Source organism: Rhododendron vialii, chromosome 8a, assembly GCF_030253575.1.
Source record: "Rhododendron vialii isolate Sample 1 chromosome 8a, ASM3025357v1".
In the NCBI taxonomy this organism is placed as follows: Eukaryota; Viridiplantae; Streptophyta; class Magnoliopsida; order Ericales; family Ericaceae; genus Rhododendron; species Rhododendron vialii.
The window spans coordinates 8,881,953-8,895,614 of NC_080564.1; the positions used below are offsets into that span (position 1 = coordinate 8,881,953).

General features: G+C 39.9%; 2 protein-coding genes across 8 annotated transcripts; one reads left to right on the forward strand and one right to left on the reverse strand.

The window, feature by feature from the left end:
- The first annotated feature begins 202 nt into the window (after nucleotides 1-202).
- LOC131335640 (protein BRICK 1) lies at nucleotides 203-5,383 on the forward strand. 7 transcript variants are annotated; one of them, XR_009202569.1, is made up of 4 exons: nucleotides 214-421; nucleotides 1,676-1,843; nucleotides 4,909-5,040; nucleotides 5,141-5,383. XR_009202569.1 is itself a non-coding variant. In XM_058371094.1 (3 exons), exons 1-2 carry the CDS (start codon nucleotides 289-291, stop codon nucleotides 1,798-1,800), a joined length of 258 nt encoding a protein of 85 aa, XP_058227077.1. In that variant the 5' UTR covers nucleotides 214-288; the 3' UTR covers nucleotides 1,801-1,843; nucleotides 4,909-5,383. The 7 variants fall into 7 exon arrangements, 5 of the variants coding, with proteins under 5 accessions (XP_058227078.1, XP_058227077.1, XP_058227080.1 ...); XR_009202570.1 differs by having other exon boundaries at nucleotides 4,947-5,040; XM_058371094.1 differs by having other exon boundaries at nucleotides 4,909-5,383.
- Nucleotides 5,384-6,981: 1,598 nt separating this feature from the next.
- LOC131335639 (transcription factor GTE2-like) lies at nucleotides 6,982-9,422 on the reverse strand. Its single transcript, XM_058371092.1, has 3 exons — nucleotides 7,886-9,422; nucleotides 7,600-7,789; nucleotides 6,982-7,498 (listed from the first exon to the last, which is right to left on the reverse strand). Exons 1-3 carry the CDS (start codon nucleotides 9,197-9,199, stop codon nucleotides 7,404-7,406), a joined length of 1,599 nt encoding a protein of 532 aa, XP_058227075.1. The 5' UTR covers nucleotides 9,200-9,422; the 3' UTR covers nucleotides 6,982-7,403.
- Nucleotides 9,423-13,662: the final 4,240 nt, after the last annotated feature.

Genomic DNA, 13,662 nt, shown 5'->3' on the forward strand with positions numbered 1-13,662 from the left:
AACCCCTGCATACAGCCATACAGATCATGAATTTCAAGAGGCAACGAACCGAAACATTTCACTGTTCTTTTTTTTCGAACTGTGGTGTTCACTATTTGGTCAAATCAAATTTGTCTTGAAAAAAATAAACCGTTAGAACCAAAAAAAAAAAAAAAAAAAAAACTGAAAAAATCTACTACTATTAATTCGTTTAGTTGCATTTTTTTTTTCCGTTCGTGTTTAGTTGCATTCTCTCTCTCTATCTCTCTCTCTCTCTCTCTCTGGACTCACTGGTCTAGCGGTAGAGAAATGGCTCGAGCGGGAGGAATAACGAACGCAGTGAACGTAGGGATAGCAGTTCAAGCAGATTGGGAGAATCGAGAGTTCATTTCTAACATCTCCCTCAACGTCCGCCGCCTCTTCGATTTCCTCGTCCAATTCGGTAATTTCCGAAAAATGAAACTCATCTAAAATTTCGGTCCTTCTCAGATCTCATTTTTTTTCCAAAATAATTCTTTTTATTTGTTTCTTGGAATTTTATGTGAGTTGTACTGTCGAAACAGGATTTATGTTGCTTTTAGTATGTGTTTACTCCGGCCATATTTCTTTGTCTTGTACTGTAGATTCAACTTTTTAACGATAAATTTTTGATTAGGTTTCTATAAAGACTACAACTTTGATCATTCATAAGTGTTAATTTGTGAAAATTCGCACTTTTACTTTGATTTTTTTAACAAAGACGAGCATTTTGGGGCATCCAAAATAGAATACTTGACGAGCATTATGGGACTGATTGACTGAAGGAGTAGTTAATTACATGGAATTAACATTAGACAAAAATTTCAAGCCTTCAACCGTATATACCATGGTCTAGTAACGAAAATTACGGTGTCATGTGTTGTGTGTTGCATCATGGTTCATAGGGGTATTGGAAAAGTATTTAGGGCATGCGAATTAGTGGATGTTTTAGAACATAAGATTTGTGTAGTGACTAGAGATACCTTGCGATTTTACCTCTAGATGTGTCGAATAGTGAATGGTAAGATTTTGACGATTTCAATCAGAAGTCATATTTTTTGGCTGAAACATGCTTCATAAATCTGTTCATTTTCTCTTTGGATACGTATTCACTGAAGACTTGAAGGTGTCTTTGGATCTCCTCTTAAAATCAAGTGGGAATGATCATGAATTCTTGAAGTTGTTTAGCATTTTCCATGTGGGCGGAGCTATATGAATTGTGTGGGTTCAGTCGAACCCACTTGAGGTGATCTGATCATCCTAGGTTGTGAGGTTTCTAAATTTCTTGCTACTCTGTTGGGAACATCTTCTGGTATTGTCGTGCATTTTATCAAGCGGTACTCATCCTGAAGATATAAACACGATATTAGAAAATTGTGACCATGTAGATAATCTGTATTTAAGGTGTTCCTCGTCTAGCATTTACAACTTTATTTTTATAAACATGAAATTAGAAAATTGGCAACAGGCAGATATATTTTGCATGAATATGACTGCCTTCTAGGTTTGTGCCTTAAAATGGTATGCTGCTGCAGAGTCTTTGGCATTGCTTTGATTCAACATTTGTATCTACGGTTGCCGTCAACTTTACTAGTTAAGAGTTACAGTATATTGGGTACAGCTTGGTTCGAATTGAAATAATACAACTTCTGCTTACTGTATCATACGTCATTTTCAGAGGCTACAACGAAGAGCAAATTGGCATCACTAAATGAGAAGCTTGATACCCTAGAGCGCCGTCTAGAACTGCTTGAAGTTCAAGTGGGTACTGCTGCAGCCAACCCTTCAATATTTAACACGTGATGTTCACTAGATCATGGGATGTTTGAAAGAAACTAGCATGCCTGTAAGCAACTCTTAGCTGGAATTTGGACAGAGTGTTTTGCTTTGATTCGTTTTTGTAGTCAAATACTGCTATGCTGTCACATATCCAGTTCTTTTGATTGTGAAAATATATCATGTATTATCAGCTACAAAAGATTAGTTTTTCATGGAGTATATTATATATCGTCTTATTGTAGCTGCTTTTCAGGTATGATAAAATTGAAGGGTTATTCTATGTTTTGGTCTTCTACCACAGTATGCCGTTGTCCGTAGTTATGTCCAGTGATTTAAAAAGTGCGCGAAGCGCGAGGCGCAGCGCAGCGCAAGGATTGCGCTTCGGAACTATGGGCTATAGCGTAGAACACAAAGGCGCAAGAAAGGCGCTGAAGCGCGCGCTATAGCTCAAGGCGCTGAGGCGCGGGCTTTTTGCTGTGAGGTAAAAATCAGTCTTACGTTCGCGATGCACTGAATAATTTCTTCCTTTAAATCGATGGGAGCCCTATTCGATCGACAAACCAAATCGAGCAACAACCTCTTCGACGATTTAGAGTCTCGGACGATCGGACCCAGCTTCTTCTTCTTTGGTCTCCCTCTCCCTCTCTGATTGTCGACTCCAAGTAACAACTTCTTCTTCCTCCTCCTCCTCCTCTTCCTCCTCCTCTCACCATCTCACGTTTGCTTCCTCCTCCTCCTCCTCCTCTCACCTTCTTCTTCCTCATTTTCTTTCTATTTTCACCGATTGTCCAAGACCCCCCCTTTTCTTTTCTTTTCTTTTTTTTTCCAGTAGTAGGACCCCCCTTTGCTTTTTTTTTTTTCTTTTTTTTCACCTGTTTTTTTTTTTTTTTTTGTTTCCAGCTCTGTTTAAAGTATTTGTTTAGTTTGATGTATTTATTTGTACTTTTTATTTGTAGATGACATCTAAAAATTCTAGTAATGCCTATGCATGCCTCTAGATTTTATTGTCTTTAATCCTTTTGTTATGTCTCTAAGGCTAAACATTATTATGTTTGCTTTTCATGGATGATATGTTATGTTTAGTGTTTGGTACTTTCGTTTAACCGTTGACATGTTATGTTTTATGACATTTGAAAGTTTTACAAGTGTTTATTTGTGTTGAAAACTTGTTCTAATAAAATTTGCCTTGCGTAGATTTTTTTTTTTTTTTTTTTGCGCTTCGCGTCAATAAAGCGCGCGCCTTGCCTTGCCCCAAGGGATCGTTGCGCCTTTCGCCATTTAAAACACTGGTTATGTCTAAGCATGTGACGTGATAAGATTTAAATGAAATGTTGGTGCTTGTGGATATGTCTACTCCATTAGGATATGTTCCAAAACTCTCTGCTGTTTCATACTGATTCATCAGATTTATTCATACGGATACTTCATAGTTGGAATCTTCTTCACATGCTTTCATTAAACTTGAATGTCATGACTGTTCAAGAAGAACCCACAAAAACAAGAATAATAGAACAGTCAACAGTGAATGCAATCACCGCTGCGTAACCCAGAATGAAGTTGGGACCACTGTGTTATCTAAGACCACAAATGAGTTGGTTGAAAGAAGAGAGACAGAGAGAACAATTAGGAAGGACCACTTAGTTTAAGGCAAACTACACTATTCCCGTATAGACGAAGAAAGGGGAGGTAAGTAATCAGAACAGCTATGGTGTATGAAGAGGCTCAGTACGCATTATGGAAAGTCTCACGGACAAAGATGAAGTGACCTTGGATAAAATTCAGAATGGCTGTCATTTGAAGAAGAGAAGAAGAGGCAAACAGTGAAGATAAGAAACCTAGGCAATTGGTAATTCCTTGGAGTTATTTTATTTTGTTTTCATGAACATGGTGGCCATCATGGATCCCATGATGGTGAGAAACATCAGTCTAGACTAGAGGGGAAAAGCTTGGGTGTACGGTGGATGTTTTTGTGGCGCATGAGGATCCATATCTCTGAGGAAAACGAGTTCACAAATTTCGGACCGAGGTGTTTGTGATACGTCCGGGCCTGGTTGGAGCAACATTGTTGTGGGTCCGGTAGTGTTCTTCGTTGACAGTGTAGTCACTGAAGTTAGGTGTTGGGTGTCTTTGACCATTGTCTTGGAGTCAGGTGATGAACTGCACAAGCCACAAAACCATAAGTTCAAATTAGAGGGAGCACATTAAGTCAGTGATTGGGTCCTACAATCAGTGGCGTAGCTGCTTAAACACCAAGAGGGCCTCATGCCCCTTCTTTTGTTTACATGCCCCTTCTTATGTTTGTAAGCTTTTATTATAACCAGTTTTCCAAACTTTTCTCCTTTGAAGTTTCACGTATAGCCTGTTAAATTACAGTACAGTTTTTCTTTTTCATCCGTTTAAAGTTTCAATAATACCCTTGACTTTCTTATGATGCCTCGTTTCTTTTATAGTCCTAACAATGTCCCAGGAATTTGGCCCTTTTACTGTTCAGCTGCAATTTTATCCCTTGTTTTTCTGGTTTTTTTTTTCCCAATATCTTTTCTTTTTGGTGATTCAGCTGTTATTTGCCTCCTTAGATGCCTAACTCATTGGAAAATCCTTTTATATAATATTTCTCCTTTAGAAATACTCCGTTGTTTAAAGTGTATTTTGGGTTCTTTGAAATTGGTGGGGTTCATCTATTTTCTACTTTATCACCTTTGAAGTTTTAGGTGGCTTCACTGTATCAATCACTTCATCGATGCAACGGCCCTTGGCATGATCCATTTTGGAGAGAGAGAGAGAGAGAGAGGTTGGTTATGTCTCTGTGCAGTATCCAAACTTGTGTGGGATGTGTAGAGGAGGAATTAAAAGGGTGGCTGGCTTAATTAGCATCAAATTATCCGTTTTGAGTTGTTTCAATCGAATAGAGTAAGAGAGAATTGTTGTTTTCTTCATCATCTATTTTCAACTAAGTATTGTGTTTTCTGTACATTGTCTATTTGGATGCTTCTTGTTCATGCAAATGATATATTGCTTTTGTTATTTGGGAATTTGCTGGTTATGATTGTGTTCGGCTTAAGAAACATATGTTTTGTTGGTAATTAATCTTTCTGCTAGACAAGAAGTCAATGTTAACTGTATGGCTTCTAGTATGTAGATGATGATCAGCTTGTGCTGCTTTGCATCAGTTGTTTGTAAGATACTCTGAAGGTTCTAAATGGTTACGGCTGTAAATCCTGATTAGCAAGAAAAGGGAAATAAAAGGCGATCGAGATTGCTAACGTAAGTATATTGTGGTCTTACCTTGTTATTTGACCTAGTCTTGTAAAATATACTTTAGATGTTTAAATGGTTATGGCTGCAAACCCTTATTTGGCTATAGGGAAGAATAAGAATTTGTGATTTGGAACATACTTACAGCTAGAACTTCTATGAACGGATGATGAGGTACCGCTAGAACTTCTATGAAAGTTCTATCAGAAATGATTTTGGCATTGATTTTGGATATTATCATTGTAACTCTTTAAGAAAGCACCCATCATCGTGCCACACATTGCATAAAAGTATTGCGTCATTCTGTATGAAATACTTCATAATAGAATATTACTCGAATGCTTTATATTTCAATGTTTTCTTTAGCTGCGTTTTTTGTTGGTACTTTCCCGTTTGCATATAAGAAACAGCATTTGCTTCTTTGTTACAAAACTGCATATTCACTTGAGTTCACAAAGTTATCCTGGAAAACTTCCCCGTTGCCTGCATACCCGCATGGAGGTCGCAGCAAGTTGTTTCCTTAACTCTTTTCTTCCGATTGGTTGAGCTTTTGATCAGTAAACATTCACAGTGGTGTTTATAATTCGTATGGAGGGGTAAAGTTGTTGGTACACTTCGAAATTAGGGCAGTTCACTGCAGACATTGATGGGAAGTTATGAGATTTATGTTAGTGATAAGTCACATATTCTTGAGAAGCTTATACTGACCAGGACCTAATATTCGGCAAAGTTTCCTTAAGCCTGAACAGTGAACACTAGCTTTTGTTTGGTACTTACGTTATAGTTCGAATCCTGTTACCTTTTTTGTGGATCATCCTGTGGTGGGTCACGATCACGAACATCTGAATCAGCCTCTCTATCACACTATTCCCAGAATTTGGATTCGCAAAGGCTTTCATGAATCCATCCAATGGTCTATTCCTATTCAAACTAAAATGTTTATGATTGGTTAAACGTTTTTAGGAAAATGGTACTAACAATTTTAAAAATTGTCAAAAGTATTGAAATCATTATAAAGGTGGTTTTGGATTTTCCTTTTCTTCCCAAACCAAGTATTCATTCTTCCTGCTCCAAACCCTCCAGCGACTTCTACCTAGCTCCGCCATTGTTGCAAGTATGGGATCTAGCAGTGAATGGTAATTTGTCAGCACACCCGAAGTCGGAGATTATCTCACCAGCCAAATAGAATTGCCGTCCAAGAAAATATAAACCAAGCAAATCTTCCAATTCAAACCATAACTGTTAATTCCACAGTCGCCCCTCATTTTGCCAATAATAGTTTTTGGTTGATTAGAATCGCTAACGCCCCAAAGACGTTCTATAAAACAGGACTGAACCTCCTTCAAAAGATAAGCCATGGATTAAGGAACTTAATTTGTTCCTAATCATTCTCTCTACATCCACGTTCTCTCTCTCCAGATTTAGCTTCAATTACGAAAATACTTGACTCGCAGGGTAGCACCACACAAGTGACCCTATGAAAATACCAGTCCATTTGCCAAATCCTATTGTCCAGCCCAGCTTTCACCATTTTTTTGTCACTTTCGGAAGTTGCTATAACGAAGAATTTATATGCCAAATATCAATATAATTATACTGCAAAAACGAATCACACTTGTTCAAAAGAAAAAATAATAAGTGTGCGCTCCATAGTGCAGAATCCATTTTTCACTTAAAAGTTCATTTTTTTTCTCGCATAGGAGTGATATGTTCATGTCCGATCAAACTAAATTTCATCCATCTTTTCTCTTGCATCATTTTGTTCTTGTACAAGAGTGATATGTTCATGAAATTATTCATGTCCGATCAAACTAATTTTAGTAGTTTGCAAGATAATCGAGATGACTGGCTTAGATTATGAGAGCAATTGAAGGGAACCGGATAATTGACGCCTGCACTGGAGCCCAACGCAAGAAAAGGCACTATAGTTCAAAGAGCAGAAAAGGGTAATGAGAAAAGGACCATTTGCTAGTATCATCATTATCCATCACTGGGGGGCAAAAGAGTCCCAGGATTTCAATTAGAGTTTCTGATGACTTGAGCTGTACACAAAATTCCTGAATTGCTTCTCAACCACTTCAAACAAAAAAACCATGTGGTGTTGTCTCTGTATCACTTCATACACAAAACAAAACCCCTTCATTTTCTTCTTCCATCAGGGGCCCCAAACTACTCTAGTCTAGTCCTCTAACTTACATCACTACTATGTCCCTTCATCAGTCCTAATCTAAACTGCTAACCAAGTAAATTCCTAACTTCCATCAGTCTCCTAATTAATCCCCAAATCTGCACCATCCAAAGAACAAAAGAACCAAACAGATTTTGTTAATCGAATCACCCCACCAAAAAACAGATCTTCAACCAGGGTTTTGTTAGGTCAGAGCCTCGACTCCTTTCGATTCGACAAACGGAGACTGTACACTATCTTCCTCCGAGTCACTCCCCGAAGAACTCCCCGAATCCGAACCTACAACAACAAACCCAATTCACGATAATGAATTCTCAATTCACCTTTCAATCAAAATAACCCCAAATTTTTTCAAAGAGAGCCAGTGTGGGTTGTTATACCACTAGAAGACGACGAATCACTGCTTGAACTCGAGCTGCTGCTACCATCATCCTTTTCGATCTCCACCGGAGGGAAAACGTTGACCGGAATATCTTCCCCGATATCAACGTCCTCCTCCCCTGCATCACACCCCTTCTTGGCCTTCTGAATTGCCCCCGCCTCCGGCATCTGCTCTATCAACGGTTCCAACTGCATTTCAATTCAAAACAACATTATTAGCACAAAACAGTCATCAACATTACCAATTAATCGACTCAAAGCATAAAAAAATTTCCCTCAATTTACCTTGGAATTCGCAACCCCTTGTCGCTTCATCGTCTTGTTCTTGTGATTACACACAAACCTATCCAACTCCCACAACGTCTCCACATCCAGCGCCTCGATGTCGAGCTCGATCTCGTCCCCATCGGGCGTCATCTGAGAGTTCCTCCTCCTTATAATATCCAGCATCGCACCCATCTTCTCCGGCGGAAGCTCCTGCAACCCTAACCCTAACCTCTCCTTCTCCTCAAAACTCATCCCCCGCTTAGTCGGATCCCTCGCCTTCGGCTTCGCCAATTTCCTCGGCGTCCCAACAACCTGTTGAACCGACGTCGTATTCCCCAAATCCTCCCGACTCCGCATTGCCTCAGATTCCTTCGAATTCAACAACATTGGGCCGGCCAGAAGCCGGTGCTGGTCCTCGAACTTGGCATAAGCCGGCCCGAACAACTTGTCAAACAGAGCAACCAAAGTCTCCGCCATTACATACACGTCCGAGCCCTTGGGGTTGTACATCCGGGCGTTGTCGAACGTCAGCCTGACGTCGCCGGCAAAGTCCAGCGGGGTCTTGTACTCCTTTTTATCCAGCCTGGACTTCACCGTCCCGAGATCCATCGGGTCCGTTATGACCCTGTGGTAGTCGTGGAGCCCTAAGGCGACCGCGTCGACGGGCGTGTTGAACACCCAGCCGGACTTGTGCTTCATCAACTTAACCAATATCTGGCTGCACCTCTTCATCGTCGTCGTTAACAGCTTGCCGAATTGCGACGTGTCCGAAACAGCGGTGTTTTGCCGTTTCCTGCCTCTGCCGGAACCAAACGGAATCCCGCGCTTTTTCCCTGTGGGCTTTGGTGTAACAAGCCTTTCCTTTGGTTCCGATAGGATATCAACCTGAAGCGGAGGCGGCCGGGGAGAAGGAGCAGCCGTGTCTCCGCCGTACGCGGCGGCGGATCTGTTCTCGATCTGAGCCCTAAGGTTCCGGACCTGCTCCAGCTCCGACCTCAAGCGTCCCTCCAGCTCTCTCAGCTCGGCCCTCGTGTACGCCGCCAGGTTGAACGTCAGGTACTCCCTGCGGAGGCCATTCTCCGCTGGAGACGGCCTTGACGCCGGCTCGTCGTGCTTCTTCCAATGATAAGGCGTAGTGCCGTTCTCGTGGATCTGTCTAGATAGGGCGGGATTTGAGGTCGGGTATCTGTTAGGGTTAGGGCTAGGGTTTAGGATAGAGTTTGTTTGGTTGAAATTATTGAAATGAGGTTTGTTTGTATGGTATTTCCTCATATAAACCTTGCGTTCTCCCCAATAGGATTCATTTCTGCTGGGCAAAACTGCCGATGCCATGTACGGGGCAAAAAAATAGGGTTTCTACGAGAGGGGATGGGTTTTCCGGCGGCTAGTCTCCGGGGAGGGGGAGGAAATGGCGGGAGCTCATGGCTATATCTCGCCGGTAAATCCAACCACCACCGCCGCCGCCGTCGGCCGGAGAAGAAATCGAAGGAGGGGGAGGGGAGGAAATAAATGGGGGAACCCTCCTCAGGTTAATTTTGTGGTGAAAAGAAACGATGGGCAAACTCGTCTTCTTAAAGGGAAACCAGATCTGCCCGGTGACTCCTCGGGCAGAATCTCGACCGCTGACGCAACGAGCGGATGTGATCGCACGGCACAGATGTCGTTAGAACCTGCCCGGCTAAGTGACCGGGACAGCTGGAACGGACGGCTTGGATCTGGGACTGGGTACACGTGGCGAGAGGACGAGGCGTGAGATGGGAGTTTAGCGTCTTTTAGGTGGGGAGTTTAAATTTTTTGGGGGAGGGCACGAATTTTGCCGGATACGAAAATTGAATTCAATCTGCTTTTGGGATTTGGTGGGGCCGGGGCTGGGTTGGTGACGTGGAATGTGGGGTCCACGCCCGGGGGAAGGACATGGACGGCGAAAAATATGTATCTTTTGTTTGGGGGAATCTTGTACATGTGTATATCACGGGAGGACTGTTGCCAGGTCAGACGGGAATGGGCCAGCGATGTTGTGCCACGTTTTTGGTTCTGCCGTCACTGTAGGGCCCCCAAAGAGCGAGCTCTGCTCCGTTATCCTCGCACGGCCGCACCCTATTGCTTCCTGATTGTCTAAGACTGTGTTCCAGAAACAAGTTAATAACTTATTTTTTGTTGAATAAGAAGAGTTGTTCTGGAAAATAAGAAGGGTGGTAATTATTTTGGAAGAATTTATATAGGTACCAATGGGTGCCGGGAGGGAAATCGTACCGGCGGCCGTGCCGGGCCGTCTCCGGCCACCGAACGGCCGATCCACATATATACACGGAAAAGGGGTGCTCGGATCAAGCACCCTACACACCTCGGATGCCGTTGATTCTCGCGTGAGCCCCCTTGGTTTTTTTTTTTAGAATTTTTGGACGGCTCGGATCGGCCGTTCGGTGACCGAAGACGGCCCGGCACGGCTGCCAGTACGATTTCCCTCCCGGCGCCCATTATCATAGCAACAGTTTTATTTTTTGTATAAGGCAACTTCAAGCTCAAAAATCATGTGTTTACGCAAATAATTTTTCTATCACTACAGATCTTGTTTGATAGATCTCATTGAGATCTTTAATACGGTGCAAAAAAAATTAATTTTTTTTTTCATTTATATTATTTTTGAGTTTAAAAATGTGAAAGGAACTTTTTATTTGAATTTTGTGGAATGACCCTTCTTATTTTTTGAATAAGAAATGGCAAAATAAGTACTTATTTTTTAGGAAAATTTCCGGAACGGAGCCTAAATTTGCTTACAATTACATCAAGGAAATTACGGAGCCTAAATTTGCTTACAATTACATCAAGGAAATTTATAGGAGTACTACTTTCTAATCGAAAACATCTCTCTTTTTTTTCGTCTAAAAAAGTAGTACACCATTCACGTCATTTAAAAATTTATCTATATTTTGCAACACTTTTTAATATGGGTGATTTCGGTTCGGTTTGGGGTAAAATTTCGGAAGGCCAATTTGGTTCGGTCCAAATATTTCAAGGACCGATCCCGACCGGAGTTGAGTTCGCTTCGGGGTGGGGTCTGTCCGGTTGGGAATTTAGGTCCACCTAAAATATAAAATTTTCATTTAATTTAAAGTGTATATATATAAAATATAGAGTCGTTCGGTTCGGTCCAAAGAAAATTTCAGGAAATCAAGATCGAACTGATTTCGGTTCGATCTGGTCCGAAAAAATTCCGCCATCACCCCGACCGAAAACCAAACCAATCAGTTCATTTTTTCGGCCCGTCGGTTTTTGTAACACCTCTACTTTTTATTACCAAAAAGATTTTACAAACTTTGTTTAATACTACATATAAAAACTTTAGAACTTCAAACACATTGATTATTTCATATTTTCATGAGACGTGTGAATATTAGTTTTCGACATTGTTAGTAGGATTGAGAGAGTGGGAAATAGGGATGGAATTTGCACAACACTGTGCTATGCACCATTCAAACCGTTCGCTCAGCAATTCAACCATTCAAATGTCATCTCCACCGTGTATCATTCGAGCCGTTCATTGTCGAGATGAAATTTGAGCCACTGGACCGCCTAACAGACGGCTCGGATGATGCACAACACCCATCCCATTTACAGAGAGAGTAGTATGGTTGGATTCATAATTAAATGAAGAGCTCATTACCTCCTTTACTAATTAAGCTACGAGGAAATTAATTGGGGCTAACTTAATTGGTCATGACACTTGCATCTCATTATGAAATTAAGAGGTCGAATCTCCTCACCTACATGTGGTGTTCTTGCCTAAAGAGAGACTCCTCATTTCTTTATTTGTTTCTTCCCTGCTTGTTTCTTGTATTGCTTTAGTTGTTGAGCTTAGTTATCTTGTAAACTATCACAATTGATGTATTGCCCTGTGGTGTGTACTTTGTTAGCTACCACGCATCTTCAATCGAAAACGTTTGTGTTATTGGAGTAGAATCTGATAAAACTTCTGGTCTAAAAATCAATCTAGATGATCGATTTTTCGGCATTTAGGCACTAGACGGGGGTCCGACGCGGAGATAAAAATCGGCCTATGATACTTTTAATAAATATGAACCATTAACGTTAGAGATGAACGACTCAAATTGTGAAGTATAACCCATGTAGTGCATTTGTGCACCACAGGTCCGAGTCCATAATTCTACAATATCTTCTGCATTATACTATTGGGTATTTGAAAACTGTACCATCTTCTCAATATCCATTTGCAATGGTTACAACTTACAACTACACTTAGGCCAATTTTGGTTAAATAAGAAAAATGGCTCTTTTTTTTATTTATTTATAAAAAATTCGCAACTGCTAATTTTGCATCGAATTTTTGTGAATTATTGTGCTGTCATGATGAGAGGATTATAAAAAGTAAAAAATTAAAATTGAGAACCCAATTTTTTTAATAAAGACGAAAAAAATGTGGGTTTCGATTGTAATTTTTTATTTTTTAAATTCTTCTTGTCATGACATCCACGAATATCGACGCAAAACTAACAAATACAAATATTTTTTAAGTAAAGACAAAAAATAATCTAAATAAATTATTTAGCCAAAATGCCCTTAAACCTTTTGGTTTATGGATGCTTGGCTTGAGCGTCACAATACAATCAAAGAAAAAGTATTTCGGTTACTGAATTGCACATGCCCTGTCCCTCTTTTGGATTTATTATTTGTAACGTGTTGTGTTGTGTTGCAAGAATTTATTTTGTGTCCTCAATATGCTTCATGTTACGTGTTTGAGTCAAAATATCAAAGTCTGGCAAAGAAAATCTTAGGGGCATTTCCGCTGACCAATAAGTTATGGATAATTTTTTATTGTTTAAAAATGTCAAGTTGTTTCCACTAACTTATAAGTTACAGACTTACAGATGGTATATGGGTGGGCGAAAGAAAAAAAAAATGAAGAAAAAGAAGTTGTGGGTTAGTGTGAATAACATGACAAAATGCAATAACTTGTAGTCCAAAATTTTTAGTGAAAATGCATTTTCATTCATGTCACCATTACAAACTACAAAGAGCTTGAGAAGAAGGATAATAATTTTGGCACTCTACTTTCTTATAAATGTACTCCAAAAAATGGTCTTTTAGTTCTTAAAATTACACATAATACAAGCAATAAAAGACAAATTATGGAGTGCATTTTTATAAGAAAGTGGATGTTAAAATCATTTTTCTTGAAAAGAACTCAAGTGGTGAAATTCAATATATTTTTTCCGGCTATTTTTCATTTGGGGAAATGATTTTCACGCTCTCTCTTCTTTTTTCTTTTTCTTTTTATCCATTTGCAATTCTTTTTTATTTTTATCAATGTGTAATTATCAAATTGTCCTTCATGTTTATCATTTGGGAAAAATTATTTTCACATTATTTTTTATCCGTTTGCACTTCTTTTTTGTTTTTATTCATGTGCACTTATCAAATTGTCCTTCATGTTTAGTAATTTTATGTGGATAATGAATTGTGTCGGGTTCTGGTTGATTAGTTGGGGCTATGTTGATCATCTAGTTCGAGCTCATGCATGTATCGTCCTCTCTACTCTCAGGTGTTTCTGCACAAGTGACACCCACCATTAGTGCTCGCACCGGTTGAAGTCAATGGGAAGGCATTCCGATAGTTAAGTAAGTCTCTATTTAAGAGGTGAAAGCAAATTGAAAATGAGAGCATGATTGATAAGCATCCAATAATATATATTCTTAGTGCTTAAGTCCTTAGTTTTATTATATTTATGTTTATAAAGTTAGTGTTTTATGCGATATTGCACGTAAGATAGTTTTTGT